Source organism: Pararge aegeria, chromosome 7 (assembly GCF_905163445.1).
Source record: "Pararge aegeria chromosome 7, ilParAegt1.1, whole genome shotgun sequence".
Lineage (NCBI taxonomy): Eukaryota > Metazoa > Arthropoda > Insecta > Lepidoptera > Nymphalidae > Pararge > Pararge aegeria.
In genome coordinates this window covers 16,165,652-16,186,434 of record NC_053186.1, presented here as the reverse complement: position 1 = coordinate 16,186,434, position 20,783 = coordinate 16,165,652, and the positions used below count along the sequence as shown (strand labels likewise).

The 20,783-nt window shown below is 36.3% G+C and overlaps 1 protein-coding gene across 1 annotated transcript; it reads left to right on the top strand.

Moving 5' to 3' along the window:
- Positions 1-252: 252 nt before the first annotated feature.
- LOC120625280 lies at positions 253-19,083 on the top strand. The gene is made up of 15 exons (XM_039892296.1): positions 253-403; positions 4,583-4,767; positions 6,193-6,368; positions 6,635-7,133; positions 7,306-7,453; positions 8,399-8,546; positions 9,937-10,045; positions 11,318-11,397; positions 13,365-13,462; positions 13,633-13,759; positions 14,427-14,653; positions 15,489-15,707; positions 16,610-16,703; positions 17,885-18,002; positions 18,940-19,083. Exons 1-15 carry the CDS (start codon positions 316-318, stop codon positions 19,081-19,083), a joined length of 2,460 nt encoding a protein of 819 aa, XP_039748230.1. The 5' UTR covers positions 253-315.
- The last annotated feature ends 1,700 nt before the right edge of the window (positions 19,084-20,783 follow it).

Sequence of the window (20,783 nt, the reverse complement as noted above, 5' to 3'; positions counted from 1 at the left end):
AAGTAAATTTATTGTCTATGAACATCTAACGCGCGTGATTCAAGTTTGTTGCTTAGCAACGCATTGTTAGCAATTCAAAAAGCACAGTAGCATTCGAGAAATTATTACAGTAGGCTGGAGTAATTGAATCGAAAGTAAACTCGCGTGATTTATTTCATTATAATATTAATAGCCAACTTACTATTGAATTTACCATAATGCATTTGATTGTTCAAGGATTAGTTTTCGATATTTTGTATAGAAGTTGTTGCTCTAGCGCAAAATTAATAGTTACACTTATTCAGTCTGCATAAATCTAACCAAACACATAGTAAAATGGTAATGGTAGATCCGTTCGTAATAGTTATTTTGGGTACATGTTTTTCAAACGTTAAAGGAAACGACTACGAAGATGAAGAAAAGAGTAAGTTATATTTTAATTCATTAAAATATTTTTACATAAAAAAATAAAAGTTCGTGTCCCAAACAAAAAAAAAATTGATTAAGAATGCGTTTGAAAAATTCAAATATGCGAGTCCCTAGGGAGCTTACCCACGGTCTACTCTTTAAAAAAAAAAAGTATTTCTTTGTGTTATATCTTACTATTAGTATGCTTTGGAGCTATTACCGCTATCGGAGTCAATATACTCGTATCAGCAGCCCAATTACGCTTTCATCTCGCACAATATTGTATAGAATACCGATAATTAAATCTTACAATGGCTATGTTAGAAAAGAGCACCTTTTTTGTTCTCGAAAGAACCTGTTCCCGAACCGTTGATAGAGAATTTAAAAAAATCCAGCCCCTTTTAAAAATTGCCCTTTTTAATTGAATTTTGTTTTGCTTCGTCGTCGTCTAACCAAATCTTACGGCTACAGCTAAGCAAAAATAATAACCAAAATAATAACTTTTTAAATCGTGTCGAGTCTCGGTTGGCTGCGCGTGCGCCGATGCGTCGTCTACCATCCGCTTGTTGACAAAAGGATGCTAGTACCCGCATGTAACCGCCGAATTACACCTTTTATATGGATGTTATTCGATTGTACCGAACCCGGTTATCGGCAGGATGTAACCTACAGACCCACCTTTTAGCTATATAACTCAAACTCAGAAATACTTTCGCTTGAAAAAAAAGTGGTATTGCTTTTCACAGTTTTGGGCGTTGGGAAATACAAGTTTCGAATCTTAGATGAAAATAGGCTGATATACTAATCTAATTAATAAAAGTCTCTCTACATCTGAATAAAGAGATCGTAAGAGGCAAAGTTTATAAAGCTTGGGTTTTAAGGTATGCGTTTACTTCTCTACCAATTTTAATATTTTTTACAATGGACAGTGTAAAAAATATTAAAGCTAAGGTGGCTATTGCCACGACATTCTGACCAAACATTAAAGTCAGTAATGTATTGTACCTAATGCATTTTATATTTTAGAAAGTATCTTGTTTTTTCTACATTTTATTTGGCACCGACTTTTAATGCTTGTTTTTTTTTTGGTGTACAATATAGTGCATTTCATTCATTCGTTAATTCCCCGGAAAAGTTCTGTCAAAAAAATCTGTAGTAAGTACTACTTAGAAGGTTCAAGGTACCACTAGCCAAATACAAAAATGTGGACGGGGTTGCGATCTAAGGGTTCTAGAATGGTGGCTTTACACCAGAAAATGCATCGTTGATAGTCTGAAAGACGATAGACGTCATCAAACGTGTCAGGGAGTCGCTGAACAAAGCACTGATTTAAATCCCCTTTTAAAGTAGTTATTCAACGTTACCGCTACAGGATTTCAGGAGAGCCTTAATAAATCGACGTAACAAACCTTGTATTGGGGAAATGCGTCTTCTTTTTATGAAAATGTAGTGAATGGTACAGGGTAGTTCCAACGTAACCTCCCTTCAATATCGTGGTCTAATTTAAAAGAGGTAGAGGGTAATAGGTATTACCTATGTTATATTTCGTGATAGTTTTAAAATATCCATATTATGAAGCGGTGATGGCCCCGTGACTAGGGACTTCGGTTTCAATTTCAGGAGGCGAGTTCGAATTCCAGCACGCACATTTTTACTTTTCTAAGTTATGCGCGTTTTAAGGAATTGAAATATAACTTACTGCAACGGTGAAGGAAAACATCGTGAAGAAACCTGCATGCCCGAGAGTTCGAGATAATGTTCTCAAAAGTGTGTGCAGTCCACTAATCCGCACTGAGCTAGCGTGGCGGACTAAGGCCCAAACCTGCAGAAAATATATAATATATAATAATAATATAATAAATAAAACTTCATTGTGGCTGGAGACCTGAGCCCTGTGGTGGGCCAGTAATGAGTTAGAGAGATTATCCTAGTCCGTAATATGTCTGTAATTATTTTTTTGTTTACCGCGCTGGTACAGAAAATTTTTTCATGACCTCCGTGGCGCAGTCATGTACGCCGTGGTCTTAGAAGTGGGAGGTTCCAGGTTATATTCCGATGGAAAATATTTGGGACTTGACCATTTTTGAATTTACACCAGAGGCTTTGGCCTTGGCTGGCTACCAACAAAGACGTGCCGTGCCGCCAAGCTATTTAGCGTTTTGGTACGTTGCCGCTTAGAGAGCTTTTAGGGGTAAGTCACTATTTATATGCATACCCTATACGATTAGCCCGCTAACATCTTCATCAGTGCAGTGTACCACAGATAAGATTGCAGTCAAGGGCTTGTGTTGAAAACTAATATGAAATAGAAAAAATATTGGCGTAGAGCAATAAAAGGCTCATTTGGATCTTCAAGGTGAAACTTAACCAACTGGGATCACCGTTGCGCGCGTTGCTTAAAATCAACTGATCTGTGATGTTGTAAACAATACTTATCTGCGATGTCGTGAATAGACCACGTATTTATGTACTCGTAAATACTTACAAGTATAGACACAAACATTGCAAAGTGTACAAGTCACTGCGTCATCCCGCTAGCTCGTATCCCTTGGGCCATCAAGTTAACCAAAGTTGCAGTAGTTTCAGCCGGGCCAATAAACTGTGAGCCCCATTATTCGGGAGATCACGCGATTCCCTCGTGTTTACCATCTTGTCGTTTACTTTAACATTTACCTCTTCCCCTCCGTATTTAACATTTATCGATGGAGTAGCTAACTAGACTGTACTTTATTTATTTATTTACCGTGCCTGCTATTGAGATAGACGCCTTTACTTTATATATTTTTTGTGTACCTAAATGGAAACCGAAATAATTCATCGCAGGCCTTAGCGCTACATTATGTACTGTCTCTGAGACTTATCTGTGTTTTTCAGTAAACCACTGCCACAGCTTTTACTGAAAGGAATCAAATACAGCCTATCACAAGCAAAATTAAAATCATATGACTCCTGTCACTTTATTAGGTACGCATCGCGTAGCATAGCTACTATGCGCGTGTTGGTATTTTATCTTCAATAGGGTTGTCATAAATAAACACTTAGAATGTTTTGAATTCGTTTGTATGGAAAATAAATATGCTTTTCTTTTGATTTAATATTTTTACATATGCATCCACGTTACACGTTTTATACGTAATGTACCTACATAAGTAGAAGTATAGTCCAAAAGATGAATATGACTGAATAAAGTAAGTGATAAGGACTAAGATACCGTGAGGTATATCTGCATCGTCTAGAGTCTCATATAAGACTGAAGAGTACCTATACAATTCATGAACATTGGTTGTGAATCAAATATAATTTTAATTGTTTCCTAAAAACTTTTTATTAATTAAATAATAATTATTACCGCATTTGTAAAAATCCTAATCAATTTAATTTTATAAAATATCTGGCTAATATGAATTTATGGTTACCAGAAGTTTAAATATTTACCGACTTTATAATGTCACTGTAACTTAACTTTAAAACTTGTTTATTTTATATTCTGTCAACTACATGAAGCAATTGTAATTCGCATTAGCACTGAATCACAAATATTCTCGAATTCGCCAAGTGACAGAACGATAACCCAATATATGCATACTCTCTGAGCGGATAAACTTTAGGTCGCAGTTCACCACGCTACTGGCCAAGTGCAGATCGGTATACTACATACGCCCTTGAGAGCAATATGGAAACTCATAATGCAGGTTTCCTCTAGATATATTTTCTTCACCACTAAAGCAACTGATATTTAATTGCTGAAATTAACATATACCTACCTGCTGAACCCTGAAAAGTTCCTAAGGCATGCCGGATATCGAACATTGTCCCCGCAAGGCAGGCCAAAGTGTTAACTACTAGTAGTTATCACCACACAAAATCTAATGAGAATTTTAGACCTTAATATTATCAGGTCAGTTCGTTGAAAAATCTTTGGTTTTCCCATGATGAGTTAAGATTTCTTCTGAACGGGATCCGAAGGCTGATTACGTATCTCACAACAGGCTTTTGACATGCGTAAATCTCGCGATAATTGCTGTGCATTTTTTTACATGCAAAAGTGACGTTCTACGGCAAAGATTGCAAGATTTACGCCTGTCACAAGCCTATCGTGAGATACGTAATCAGTAATCACCCTGCGATCACACCACATGGTCCACGCATTACTGGTAAACTGCCACACCGATTCAGAAGCTGTTACATTTTTCAGTGTACTTGCTGGTCTCCCCAGACCAACACACCCGCACGCCTCGCCTGGAGGATTTCTTCTGGACGGGTTCCGGAGACGGGCCTCCCCCTCCTGACTTGTCAGTCCCAATGCCCACTCCAACTGCCCCTGTGGTACGAACCACGACTGTATTGGCCACTGTTTACTTGGACTCATACCCGCCGCAGGTGAGTAGAAGTAACTTGTTATAATTTAATCAAATAACGCATCATATGCGTTTTCTACATTTTGTCCTTTATACTTTCTTGGGTAAGCGGGATCTGAGATGGATCAAAAACAAGCAAGGTCTAAATAATTTAATTCAGTTTAAGTAGCCGAGTTTACTCATAATCGTTTATGTCACAATTGCACTACACAGATACCTTTTTCCTTGCTAAAATAGATCTATGTCCAGCAGCGAACTCCTTGACTTGATATATTTGAAAAGAGAAATGATGTTCATCCAATCGTTGGATGAACATCATTTCTCTTTTGTAGATTTGTTGAAACCTAAGTTTGTAACATAATAGCAGCTATTAGGAAGGTACCATTAGGAAGGACCTACTCTCTGTAAAACAGGTTTTCCTTCCGTAGGGCATTGTAAATATTGTATCATTTATTTTGGACCCCGAATAAATGCTTAGATATTATTATTATATTTTAACATATTTAATAGGTTAAATGGTATATTAATATTTTATTTACAATTTATTTATAATTTTTATTAATACATAACTATAACCTAAAATAAACTATTTAAAAACTAAATAAAATCTAAAACGTCCTCGAAACCACCGCAGCGAGGCACAGTTCCTAAGATGCTGGCAGCATTTCCCCTCTGGATGGCCAAACTAATTCGTTGGCCAAGGTAACTGCCCGCTCTAGGATCACCGGTAGACTCGATAACCCTTTTCCATAATTCTTTGAAAAGGGCTCTTGCCTCCGGACCCCACGGTCCCAAAGTCTCTACACCAAAAGGCACAAAAATGAAGCTGCTATCCAGGTTTTCATATTTACGCCTCTTGGCCTGCTCGGCACTGGAAGCAGCCGCACCTACCATTGACGAAGTGGCCTGGATGTGTGATGCAGCTAGGGTATCAACACAAGTTGCATCCCACAGAAGTGACCTTCCAAGCTATTATAACTATTAACTTATTTTAACTATCATTTATTTATTATATATCTTTGTTTTTTAATTTTCAACAGTATAAATTTACATAAAAAAGCTATTAAAAATTTATATAAAAAAAAACCAAACCAATCCACCTCTTGCGGGGCTTTTGAGTACCCAAGCAACCGGCGTTCAGGGATCCAGAGAGAAGAACCTCCTCACAATACGTGCCGTTTCAAGAATTACTGCCTTCTGTATACGACCCTTGATCTAACAACCTAGTGAAAGCTTCTATTATTATTACATTAGATCCCGCAATGTGCACTATCACGCACTATATTTCAAAATATCTTAGCATTCCGTGCTTCCACTAGACTACTAAACTTACATTCTCAAATAAAAGAAGCGCCAGAATAACATCTGACATGTGTGGCATAACCTAGTCCAACCAAGGGTTCCAGCTCAGCATTGTAATGATGATGACAGAGTATGGTCAATCCAGGCGGTGACCGACAAGACGAGCGGGGAGTGCGTTCTCAACTGCGAAGCAACGCCAGACAGTTTGGAGCCTGATATACCAGAAGATCGACGGTATTGGCTCCTCACTGTCATCCAAGGATCCACTCCTGATAGCTTACAGCTAAGGCTTGCTAGGTTGTACCAGAAGGCTTTCTTGAGGTAAGTACAGGTTTTTTGTAAATTGCAAAATTACTACGTTTTATTGATTCACCAAGTTACGATGCAGTTTCAGACACCCAGCGAACGAAAAAAATTGTTTCGTTCCCTGTAATTATAGGTTTCCAATAATTAGGTATTAAATTTTTTACATGCCTTTCCTGTGTATTGTCCGAAACAGGGGCCTGGAATAAATAAAATGTTTTACAGAAACATCTACAAGTAATATTGCCTATAAAAACATTGAGCCTATAAATATTTTCTTGCAGACAACAAGAAAGACATCTTGGTATAATCAAGTCTCTAGATGCACCGACTCCAAGAAAGAAACACGATGTGCATTCTTTTGTTATAAATAAAGACATAAGTACCAACACTGCCAAAACTCCTCAAAAATTGTACGATAACCAAACTTTAATTAGCTTAGATGATTTAGCTGTAAATAATGAATTGCAAAGATCAGAAAACTCTAGTGATGCTATGAACAGAAGTTATTTAGCAAATATAGAAATGTTTTCAATAGATCAAGATGAATCACCACTAGAGCCGATAAAAGTAACTAATTTAAATAATGTAGAAACATGGATTCTGGTTACTCCGACTGTCGTAGTCCACAAGAGGGATGTAGAAGAAGTAATTGAGAAAAACAAAGAAGATCATATAGATCTTCCGTTAGAAGTAAACAATGAGACTGTCTTGTTTAAGAGAGAAATCATCAAGCCTGACCAGCAACCACCCGTTCAAGTCCATATACAGAATATAACTGAGGTAAATGTTATGAAAACAACTAAATATAGTAAAGGCCACGTAATGCAACATAAACTTATTAGTATGAATACAGGAAAAAGCTTAAAAAAATCGGTTTCAAAACCTGCTCCGCCTTCGAAAAGTTGCGATTTAAAAAAAAAAATAGATTTTATAATAATGGTTATTTTCTCAGTCCACAGAAGGCAGTGTTCAAATTGTATATGTAGTGCTTGTAGGCGGCAGGGCTGTTCCAGCGGCAGTAGCAGCAAGAGACATGCGTTTAGTTAGAGACGCAGAAGTTGCTAAAGAACTAGGTGCTGTTGTCACAACTAAAGCTGAGCGTGAGTATAACATTGATAATAATAAATATGATAATATTGAAATAAGTATTTCTTGTGATTTTACTAGCTGCAGCTAATTTAATGTAGATAATAGAATGTTAAAAGCTTTAATAGTTTGTTTAGTACATTAATAATTATGGAACCAAAATCTAGGCCAAAAAAATGACCATGTGCGTAATAAGCCACATTATATGTCCTCCACCAGTGCAATAATAAACACACTATTATTTACTCATAAACGCAGGCAGGAAACAAACATATACCACATATTGTATAATTATTATTAACCCCGTATTATATAATGTATTTCTATATTCAGATTTTTTATTTTTTGGAATTTGTTATTCAGATTCTAAAAAGTTGTTTTAAGTTGTTTTGTTTTAAAAAAAAACCACGCGTAAAAAAAGCGCGTGCTGCAAGTACACGTGATAGAAATGAAACTTCTTAAAAGAGTAAAAAGAGCTAGTATACTTTGAGTTAACATAGTAACATATTAAATCAATGTAAACAATTATTTTATTATTTTTTTCCCTTTTTTACGTTGTCTTTATATTATGTTTCTTCTCTCTCTTTAATCTTGAAATTCCACTCACAGTTTTTGTTCAAATTGAATATCGAATCTACAAAAATATATCAAGGTAGGCCCATGGTGGCATTGATGCGTACATTCAAGAGAAGTACACGGTAGTGAGATGATGGCGATAACCATATCGGTAAACTTAAAACTAAAGCCACGAAAATTCCAAACGCGTCCTGGTCTACGAAGGAGCCCGCAATAAATTAGCCGGTTGTTTTTTTTTGGTTATCACCATCTCACATTCGTCGTTTGAAATTATAAGAAGAGTAACCTGTTTAGAGCAATAATTCACACCCAAGCATTTTTATCTATTACGTTGTCCTATATACTATGATAGGACTTTTCTAATAAGAAGCGAACATTCCCAGCAGCGTACCTGAAAGCGGCTGAAGGCTTGGAAGGAGAAGCTGGGTCCACAGGCGTTCACGGGACCGAGCTATGGGCTTTGGCAGTGGGTTCCACTATTGCTATACTATTGCTGTTGGTTATATTGGTTCTACTGTGTTTTGCTCACAAGTAAGTATATTCATATTCATTTACACATTGCTCAGAGAACCAACGGACGTTGGGACGACCTCACACCGGTAATCAATTTACCTTGAGAAGTCTATCCGACATCCGAACCCTCTCATAGTTGAGTCTTCTTTTTATTCACCCAACCTTAGCGCCACTCTCAACTAGAGGAGGCCTAAACATATCCTTCACGACCCTGTCGATTAGATTACTACTGACAATGCTCCCTATCAGAACACACAATCAAACTCTGCACAGCGTCTTCGCTGGCGAAGACGAGGTCCCGACTTCTGACGTCATCCGGACGTGGGCTCGCACCATGATTTCGGAAGCGTGCGGACTAATTACCGTCCGTGACTCTTTCACTCCAATCGTCGCCTGAGCCGAGGTTCGGCCTCACATGAGGCGCCCTCAGACCGACGATTCCTTCGCTTCTTCGAGCGCTATGGTTCAAACTCTTCCTGGTAGAGCCCCATTCGAGGCACGCCAACAAGCCCGCGTTACGCTGTTAAAATCATTAGGGTTAATCAGCTAGACACAATCCGAAGAAAAAAAATGGGAACCGCAGCGTTGGTAGACCCCCTGTCGAGGTGGCTAGATGACATCAATCGAGTCACAGAGACCCGCAACTGGACCCAAGTGGCACCGTGATATTTGTTCCTACAAAAGACCTACTCGTATGTCCAGCAGTAGACATCCTTTGGTCGGCATGATGAAGTTTATTAATTATTCGTAATTATGTTCTTATAATTCCCATTACATCTGGTGACAGAAAGGCTGGCTTATTAAATTGCCAAAGGATTAACCAGCGCGGAAATGCAATCAGCATTCCAAGCGGGCACAACACTTTGTCTAAGTACTCGTAATTAGATTAACCTAGGTATAAGTTTCATTATAACATTTACAAGAATTCAGTAACCTGCTCTATATTATTTCAAGACTTAAAAGTTTAATTATGTGCCCCTAACTAGCTCAATACTCCCAGACTGGGAATCAAATAAACAACTTCACTTATCCGTCATTAGATATGGCAAACTGTTAATTTACCAAAAAGTGGCCATTTGCATGCAAAACCAAAAAAAATACGGGGGTGTTTTAAACGGAAATGCTGTATTGATATGACAGATTGCCTTTGGTTAGCAAGATAAAAGACAAGTTACCTTGGGCTCTTGCAGACTTCTTTTTGAGGCAAAAATGCCTCAAAAAAAACCGACTTTGCGCATACCTGTATAGTTTTTCTCCTTCTTTTTGCTTCACTTAATACAGATATGCAATTAACTATTCTAAATAAAACAAAATAAAGTTTCTGTTAATAAGTAAAGTAGAAAATTGGTCAGATAATTATTATTTGTGTTTTTGAAGATTATTGCACTTTTAAAATTTTGATCTACAGAAAGAAGAATTTAAAATCTGCCGCATCTATACGCGCGTATCGAAATGAGATGATGCGGGAAGCAGAGCGTAATCAAATGAAACAGATCAACGAAGACAAAGATTCCAAGGTTTGTAAAATATTTCTTTCTGTTATTCAAAATAACTGTTTTGTTCACTTGTAGTCCTTTAATTTTGTGTATTTGAAATAAAATAATTAATAAATTCTTTAAAAAATTGTTATTTAAACAATAAAATGCATTTCGTGTGCATCTAGGATTCTAGTGGCACAGAGATTTAGGATGTATAAGTACTTAATATATGCCGTAGCACATATTTTTTATGCACATACATATTATACATTAATTAAATACATTAAAAAAAATTTAGTCGATACATTACTTTAAATACTTTAAGCCGATATTGTACTTTGAATTGCTTGCAAGAACGCCTGTTACATCGTGTGAAATTTTCATCTGAATATACGTTTGCGATATATATTGTTGGTTTTTGACGCAATGGAACAATTTTAGAATTGTTATTCAAATGTAGTATGGCCTGCTGCTGCTGCTGTGTATAAAACGGCACGTTTTTGAAATAAATCTAAATCTTTGAACTACGAGTACGTAGCCATGCGATGGTGTACCGAAATCGGTTACGATTGGTTTTGGCATACACTTAATGTAGCTTGCACAAATCAAAGATGTTCGATTCGGTATATTTCATGAAAATAAATCAGCGTTATAAAAGTAAATATTTATTGTAACTACGCCCATTATTTGATATTTTACAACACAAAGGTATAGATGGTAATATCGGCATTATCGCAAAACGATCTCTACAACGCATCCATGCTTCCTTATCATACCTGATTATGGGTAAAACCAATACAGCATTTTACATCTCCATAAAAATACACTTTATTTTACACCATTTATATACACAAAGCAAATAATATATACAATTGAAAGAAAGAAAGTAAAGGCGGCCTTATCGCTTAAAAGCGATCTCTACCAGCCAACCTACCGCAGAACATGAGGTTAAGAAGAAGGATTATGGTGTAAACGAAACAATATTTAAATAATAAACATAAATTACGAAAATAGATAAATAATAAAAATAAAATATACTTGCTTCATATACGTACACATATAAAATAAAATATAGATATAAAAAAAAAAATTAAATTAAATTTTATGCATACACATATAAAGTAAAATAGAATATATACAGTATATACTTATATGTCATAAAGAAGCCTGAAAAGAAAAAGAGAGGAAAAAAGAGACTGTTTAAAAACAAGCTGTAAAAGGTTTTTTCAAACTTAAATATTCATTTACCTTTTTATTTTTCATTCGCTGCTCAAACTTACATATTCATTGAAAATTGAAATGTCCTTTCAGTTGATAAGCGTGGTTTCTCCAAGCAGAACAAGACCGAGTAGTGTACTGTTACCAATTTACAGGACTGGCAGTGCTTCCGGGTGAGTGTTCCTTGATTATCCCCGGACTTATTTATCCCCTGACAGGGCCAGTTGAGACAAGCAGGCTCGAGCCATGTCCGGCCGCAATCAACAAAGTGTTTTTGTACAAATTTTTACTATAGGTTACAATGGAGCAAGTAAATTGCTGATATTTTTACATGTTGCTAGAACTGAATTAAAAATTAAAAATTCATTTATTTCAAGTCGGACCAGTTTATAAGCCATTTAAAACGTCAAGTTAGTCTGTTTGTAGTGACTTTACCACCGGTTCGGAAGGCAGATTCCACAGAGAAGAGCCGGCAAGAAACTTAGCAGATTGCTCTTTTTCAACATCATTTTACAGTTTACAATCTTTTAAATTTTCTATCTTGTGAGAGATGAGAGTGGAAACCTGCTTCCAAGCAACCTTGTCGTTGAGAAACTTATCAATCGCATACGTTAGGATATAATTTTTTTTTAATGTGTTATATGTTAATTATGTTATATACGATTTATTAAATGTGTTTTAACACATTGTTTAATGATTTGCATTGGCAAGTCCAAAATGAACTTGGGTATCAAAAAAAAGCATATTCTCAACAGCTGACCCTCACTATCACACTACTTGACACAGTCCTCCTCACCCAGGAGTGTAAGGGCACATAGTATATTCCTACATACTATGAAACAATATGTCTGACCCGCTGTCTGTCTGTCCCTATGTGCTTGGATTTTTAAAAATAGGCAACAGATTTAGATGCTTTTTTTTAAATATATAGAGTAATTCAAGAGGAAGGTTTATTTGTATAATACATGCATAACATAGTGGAGAAACATTGATAGTTTTCTCCGGTTTTTGAAGTATTGTCGTAAATAAACACATTTTTTTGCGCTTAATTTGCAAACGCTGGCTAAACCCTAATCTTAATAATGTATTACATTAAAAATGTCTAAAAAGTCTTTGTTGGTATATGTTTATCCCCACAGGAGAACCCACCTTTACCATTTTTATCTTATACATTTCACAATAAAAATTATAGGTTATTTACAAAATTATTTTAAACAATACAGTATAATATTCCTTATCCAATTCAATACATAAGATACGTTATCTTGTCTTGATCAAAATGGTCCTTTACAGCATATCATTAGAATGAATATATTCTCTAAGATATTATCAAGAATATCTTAGAGAATATCAGAGATTTAAAAATACTTTTTTTGGGGTCTGGATCCCAAATTAGCATCTTCCTCTATCCTTTTTCTTTCTCCCAGCATCAGTGACGTCAGAAGTCAAAAACTAATCGAATCCACAATCTTCAGATAGCGGATTGAATTTAGTAGTATTGCTCTCACTACGGGAAAGAGACGGAGAACTTTTTCGTATTTAAAAATAAAAACGAATATTAATTTTGTAATAAACAGTCATTATTAACCGACTTACAAAAAGGAGAGGCTATAAATAAATAAATAATTTATATACTAAGACATCGCACACACAGCCCCAAAGTAAGCGTAGCTTGTGTTACTGGTACTGAGATGACTGATGAATATTTTTAAGAATAATATACATAAATATTTAGAATATACATATAAACACCCAGACACTGAAAAACTTTCATGCTCATCACACAAACATTTTCCAGTTGTGGGAATCGAAACCACGGCCTTGGACTCAGAAAGCAGGGTCGCTGCAAACTGCGCCAATCGGACGTCCAATGATTAGGTTATAAATTATTAAGAGTTGCATTTCTTTTTTATTTTCGGAACAAATTTATACTGCTTTATCTTTTCATAATGCAATATCTGATTCCTGTCGTATTCGGTTCATAAAACTTATAAAAACACAATTCCGATGTTTCGCATCTGTCAGGCGTCCCGTGACGGAAACACATTTGACAAGGACAGCACTACAGCTCAATATTACCTGTCATCTAAAAATTTTGGATTAGGGTTACTTATTTACTTCGGGCTTAAATTAATTACAGTTCATCAACAACTTCATCTGGTATATCGGAAGTCGCAGCCGCGCTTCGCAGGCGACAGAAAAAACCACATGCTCTCAGGATGCCGCAGAAAAAACGAGGTGAATACTTGAAACTAATCCTTAGACTGATAATTGCGCGCTGATAGCCCCGTGATTAAGACTTCGACTTCGATTTGTGGAGCCGAGTTTGAATCTTGCCGCCTGCCTTTCGGTATGTGCCGTTAATGCACATGCAGTGAACGAACTATTCCTATATATTTGCCTTACAGTCGGAACGACAGACAGTCTACTTGAAGCAGCTGGTTTGGATAGCTCGGACAGTGGTCAGCGGTCACCTTTTGCGCCGGCCACGCCTACTTCATATCTCTCTATGCCTTCGGTGAATGCTTTTCCGAGGTAATTATTTACTTTTTCTTTACTACAAGTTTATCAGAGCATGGTCTAAGTCCGTGTGCAATTTCTGACAAGTCAAAGTTTCATCCCCTATTTTTCATCATATTTATGCATATTTCTTTATATATTATTGCTTATTGTTTATTGATATTAGGTACACAAAACAGGTAATAACTAAGAGTAGATCTAAATATAATTAATAACAAGTTTTGTTCTAAGCTACAACCCAAAGTATGTGTACACAACTTGGAATTAAATTAAACAGAAAGTAAAGATAAAATTAAAGTTGAAACAAAAAAGAAACACTTAAATAATAATTTATATATTATTTCCCTAAAGATTATGTAGAATGATTATGATTGATTATAATTAAACTCGCTGGAAAACCTCTTTTTTATGGATAAGTATCCATCCAACGTTCTTAATTTCAAGGTCGAACTTCGAAAACCATATGGATTTCAATAAATCTTCCAAACCCCATTTCACCCCATAGGTTATGGAGTTCTAAAATTAAAAAGAGTCTTTTGCAATCCCTGTATATTCTTCTACCTGTATGTAATAATCCCATAAAGTTAGTGAAAGTATTTCATAGATTAGTTCGGAAGAGACGGATAGAAGTTTAAAAAACGCACGGTCAAATTCTCTTATAAGTAATAATTTTCGATTCCAGGGGTAACATAGTAGAACCACTCTCCAAAATACTGGAACCTGTATCAGTGAGACATCTGGACATAGATTCGTCTCCGACCAGCCCCAAGGTTAAGCCGAAGAGTGGAAAAGACGTGGTACCCCGTAGACAGATGCCCTCGCAACTAGTGCGACTGGGAAGCATAGACAAGGACCCTGGAGTTATTGGACCTTTGGTATGGGATTTGCACTGCCAGAGGATAAAAGATGGTAAGAACCTTCCTTCGCAATAACCTTTATTACTGAGTTTTACAGTTTCAGCTCGTGTTATATTTGTGTACCTAATTGTTGCCAGCTGCTTCGTCCAGGTTTGTTTTTGGTTTTAAAGCATCCTGTGGGAACAGTTAATTTGGGAGATATTTTGAATTTATTTAACGTAGAGTTCTACAGAAAATATTTGGCTTCTTATTTTTAAGTCGGGTTTTTTCAATTAAGAAATTTTCGATTACAAGTTTCGATAAGAATAACTTTGTTTTAAATTTTTCTTGTAACTCGCTATAAATTCTAAATTGAATGTCCAATTGGAATTAATTATAATGTATTTTACCGCTAAATACCTTTGATGATAAAATTATTTATTTCAATAAGAAAGAAAGTAGAATTACTTCTGGTGCTACTCCAAATAAAATTTGCATTAATGTTCCAGAAATAAGAAAAAATGGTAACTTGGCAAGACAAAATAGAGAATGAGTAACACTTCCAATTTACTTTTGTGATAATCATTTCGTGTTTAATACTAATATTATCTTTCAATTCTCTTGTACAGTTTAATTTACTGACAGTAATGTTTGCTTTGAGCTTGTTTACACACAAATGAAGTCACGATCCTGTAACCACATATTTAAGTTTTTTATGTTTATAATTTTAAATCACCAGATTTAAAGTTATTTATAATGATTATTTCATAAAAATATTAATTGGACCATCGTTTCATGTTACGAATATTCTATAGAAATACATTTTATTTTTCTTTACTATTACTGCCCGATTGTCTATTGTGAAAAAAATTGAGGATCTTCCGAAGCTAACCTAAATCGGGTTCTAGTTTCCAAGCCATCCAGTCCCGCGAAGTCAGCGACGGCATCAGCTCGCAAGGACCCTGGCTCCTCCCGCATGAGACAACGCTTCAACGAACTGATGGACGATGCGTTCACGTTGTTCGGAAGCGCGGCTTCCAGTGCTGACTCGCACCAAACCTTCACCATCGACAAGCAGGATAGTAAAGAGAGTAAGGAGAGTAGAGAGAGTGCAGAGAAGAAGAGTGGTGAGTAACACTAGTGTTCTCATTGTTTTCACCAACTTTCGCGCATTAAAGTTATGTTATGAGGAAACAGCGTATAAAAGCGTATTAGTGGCAGTAGTTTCAGACGGCCGATTGGCAGAGTTTGCAGCGACCATGCTTTCTGAGTCCAAGGCCGTGGGTTCGATTCCCACGACTGGAAAATCGTGTGATGAGCATGAATGTTTTTCAGTGTCTGGGTGTTTATATGTATATTCTAAGTATTTATGTTTATTATTTATAAAAATATTCAACAGTCATCTTAATCGTAATAAATTTATTTATTTATTTATAAGTATTTGTGTATATTATTCATAAAAATATTCATCCGTCATCTCAGTACCCATAACACAAAATACGCTTACTTTGGGGTATTGTCGCAGTAAGAGAGAAAAAACATTAGTGTGCCGTATGGTGACGGCAGATACAGTTGTCACCAACCCGTCAGCCCAGCGTGGTGATTATGGGAAAACCCTACCGTTGGGAGAGATTGCGTAGAGATACCTATGCTATATCTACGTAGTCAATCAGAAATGAGGAGATCCGTAGTAGATCTAGACTACCGACGTAGCTCAATGAGTCGCGTAGATGAAGTGACAATGGGCGGGGCACATAGCTCGAAAAAAAGATGGACGTTAAGGTCCCAAGGTGCTCGAAAGGCGACCCCGCACCTGTATCCTATACCGTACCTCCTGTAGCGTACCGTACCCTGTTGGGAACCCACCTTCGCTGGTACGCAGCGAAAGTGGGTTCCCAACGAGGTGGACGACATCAAGCGAGTTGGAAACAAGCGGCCCAGGACCGTGGATTTTGGAAAACTCACAACCTTACCTGAAAATAATTAAAGCTTTATCGAGAATAAAGACTTAATGAAGGTTTGATTGCAGAGCCAGTAACGCAAGCTCGGAATGACAACGTCCGATTGCCAGGATCTCCGTACACGGCACTCCATGTCGTCAGGGGACGATCTGCGGGACCCGGGTGAGTGTGGAATTAGTTCATGAACTAAAAAAGGGGGGACTACTCTGATGGATGGGGTATTATCATACTCATCGTCATCATCGTCGTCAGTATTAACCCATTACCGGCCCACTACAGAGCACGGGTCTCCACTCACAATGAGAAGGGGTTAAGGCCGTAGTCCACAACGCTGGCCCATTAGTAGGTTATTACAGTAATTTATGATAATGAAAAACCTTTGTACAACTTTTTCCTGCAAACTACTTTATGGAAATAGATATATGTATAGAGTTAACACAAGAAAATACGCGGTGACAACCAAACCATCAGATGCAGATCAGCGCATCTGATGGCTTGTTGAAATCTGTATTTTCTCTCTTTCTTCGTTATATCTTTTTTCTGAGTCGTGTAAGAAATGTACCTAAGCGTGACCTTGAAATTCCACATCCAATTTTAATTTGAATAATAATCGCATACTTACGCCCGCATAAATAATGATAAACCTAAAAGAAAATGTTCATATAGCAGATTGTTAGATTGTAGTTAATAGTGCTATCCTTTTTCCCTAAGATAAGGGTGAAAATAAAATAAAAAAGCCATTTATTTCTCATCTCAAATCACAAATACATTTACATTGGTTTTTAGTGTTACTATATGCGAAATATGAAGACAAGTCTTCTTGACCAAGATTAATTTTGATTATTGTGCATTTACTTAGCATAAGTTCAAAATTTTTAATGTGACTATTTTTTTTTTAATATCTTTATATTGTCACAGTTAGGTAGCTATACATATTTTTTGTTTTATTCCTAATTTAATTCCTATATATTTATATTTTAATTCCTATTCCTAATAACCTCAAATAAACTATGTGAAACTAAATAAAATCTAAAACGTCTTCGATACTACCGCAGCGAGGCACAGTTCCTAAGATGCTGGCAGCATTGCATGGCAAGTTACTTTGGATGGCCAAACTAATTCGTTGAATCATTATAATTCATTAATAGTTATTTTTTATTGATGTGAACCCCTTACGCCCTACTCCAGAGCTTTCCAGGATCCTGGTTGCGAGGCTTTCTTTTCCCAGTCTGTCCCTCATAGATAAGGATAGCATTACTAAATTGTTTATTTTCCGTATATTTGGGATTAGTTTGATTGCACATTTCTTGTTATTCATCCCTTATATCATCCATACATTCCAGGAGAAGTAGTGCTACAACGGACAGCAGCGCCAGCCGGCCGCGCACCGCACTGTTGCGGGGCGCGGGGGGAGACAGGCGGGCCCCACCCACCCCCGCCTGGCCTTCCGCACCCCCTCATGTAAGTTACACCTATCAGCCTATTACGAAGTTGAAGAGCTTTTTGTGACAGAGCTCGTCCGAGGTACCTACTACAACGCCTTTTTTTGTGGAAGGACAGTAGCAAAGTAACTGCGTCAACGGGGAGATGGGGCTTGAATGGTAGATGGGTAGAGTCCCAGGGCGCGCCGACATCGGGGGAGGGGGAGGGTCAATCCGAGTTTGCCTCCAGCGAGGATTCGACGTAAATTGGACACTCCGATCGCACCTGTGAGCTTGACGTCTGGAATCGGGGGATGTATGATATAATTGGGACACATAATCGGTAGTTATTTGGTCGTCAGCGTCGTCAAGGATGTTTTTGGGCCATCCCCGAATGATGTCGACGTTGGGCTCAGGATTGTAAATGGACACCGCGACCACTAATAGGTTGGGATGTCGGACTGATTACCAAAATGCATGCTTTCCATTTACCTGCATGAGGTGGGCCAAGGACTGTTAAATGTCACTACAAAAAAATCCTGTGCAATATAACTAACACACGGCAGAAGTGAAACTTCTGAAACTAGTCTACGAAAGAATGAGATGGTTATAAAGTTTAAGGATAAAAGTAAGTTTTTTTGACCACCTTAAAAATTATTTAATATTTTAATGAAAAATGAATATAATCATATCATTCAGTTTCCTAAACAGGAATCAAAATGTGTGATGTATCTATCCCATTCTCTCCTATGTTATATATTTATTTCTTTATCGTGACGCATTTTTGTCATCGAGTTACAAATCACAAATATTGTAAGGTTCAAAAAAAACCTCACTACTGGGCACAGGCGTACTTTCTCGTAAGAGAGAGAGAGTTCTAGAGCATAGACTTTGCACGGCAGGTTTGTCATCAAACCAGAAGAAGACTGTTTATACCAGAACATTAAAAGTTTTGCTTAATTTATTCAATTCAACAGCGGCATCCAACGCCCATAGTGAACCCAGCTCTCATCACCGCGGAGGGTAGACTAGCCCCGGATGATCCAGCGCTGCCGCTCATTTCAGCTATCAAGAGTGAGATACAACGCGTTAGAGAAGACGCTAAAAAGTCCGCTTTTTAGATATTACAATTAAATAAACATACTTTCCAATTAAAAAAATGGGGCTAGATGGAATAGTAGTACTAGAATACCAATAAAGCAAAAAAACATAGTTATGTTTTTTTTGATTTATACATTTAGTTTTTTTAAATTTTTTTTTTTATCAGTGAATAAATTTGAGACAGGAAAAAGGCATCGTTCAATGAATATAGCTTTTGTCAATAAGCGACTGTCTAACACAAAATAGTTTATTTCTTCCTATTAAATATTATTAATAATAATAATAAATACTTTAAATTCGGGCCTAATATCTACATGACAAACGTTAAAACTAAATAGGGTAAAAAAGAAATAAATAAAATATAGTTTACTGAGGAAGGTTTAACTTAAACCTTAAAAGTATTACTGTAACTTTTTGGTACATACCTCTAACACAAGAAATGAGCGTGTTATAAATCTAGACCATATCTAATTTATTTCTTCATTTTCAATTAATTATTAAATTATATTTAGGGTTTAATGGTTGTCCATTACAAGAATACATTTAAATCGTTAGTTAGATGTACTGCCTAGCCCCAACCTCCCCCTGTATAATGCATTTCTTTTTTTTAATTTGATAATAATATTTTGTTATAAATTTTTTCGTTGTTATGTCTAAGGTTATAAATTTGATAAGTAATTATAATTACCTATTAAGTCTAGGCAATGAATTTTGATAAAAGTTTTAAATAATTCATATAACGTCTAGCAATAGGTACCTATGGTCCATTTTTTCTTACCAATAATTACATTACTTTGAAGGTTTTAAAAATATTAAAAAAATACATGAAAAAAATATATTTTTATTTTACAACAAAAATATATTTTGGGCACCTATTTAAAAAAAAAAATACCTAGATTGTTTCCGTTAGAAGACAGGTAAGAAAAGTGGAGTGTACTAGTGGGTATAAACATTTTTGGACGAGCTTGCAATCGTAATCATTTTCGATAATCGAAATACAATAACGACAAAGTAAAGGAGACCTAATGTAACAAGTCTCAGAGTCGAAATTCTATACCACTGATTATTGTTTTACTAACTTTGTCTCCAGAGCGCTTTGAATTCTAAAACAAGAAAAATAAAATTTACTTTTCTCCGACTTTACAATTCGACATACGAAAACGACGATGATTACGAACATGCAAATCCTAAAGTAGAATAAAAGAAACTGTAAACCTTAACTCTTTAATATTAAGATTCACATTGCCAACTGTGTTAATATAAGTCGTAACCACTAAGTTTACCCGACACTGTTTTTTTACAATTTAAATCATGTTTTTAGATATAAACTTTTTTATTGATTTAACATTGTTTTCATTGTTCTCTCTGTGAGTTCATTTCACGAAAGTTTGAACTAAACATGAGTAAATTTTAATGCATCCAAGCTAGTGAGTACCTTTTCCACGTCCAGCAGGGCTAGCACGGGCTGGGGCTTCTCGTCACATTGAATAATCTATGAGCAAAGCTAAGTTTAGTCAGAGTGCAGTTTTTTCAACCATATAAACACTAGCCCAATATGCAGGTTTTTTATAACTGTAATCGGTGAAAAATTTATCCATATTATAATATTATCAACCGCTCGATTAATGCCTTTCTTTTCTACCTGCAGTTATAAAGATGGTCATTTATTATTCTGTTTGCAAGATGTTAAATGTGGGTACACATGGTGTACGTGTCATGT

Excerpts from the sequence above, each read along its gene's own strand:
- LOC120625280 (XM_039892296.1), top strand. The coding sequence starts at position 316 with ATGGTAATGGTAGATCCGTTCGTAATAGTTATTTTGGGTACATGTTTT. Across the intron at positions 7,134-7,305 it reads ATATACAGAATATAACTGAG|TCCACAGAAGGCAGTGTTCA; the intron begins GTAAATGTTATG and ends TTATTTTCTCAG. Across the intron at positions 18,003-18,939 it reads GGCCTTCCGCACCCCCTCAT|CGGCATCCAACGCCCATAGT; the intron begins GTAAGTTACACC and ends TCAATTCAACAG.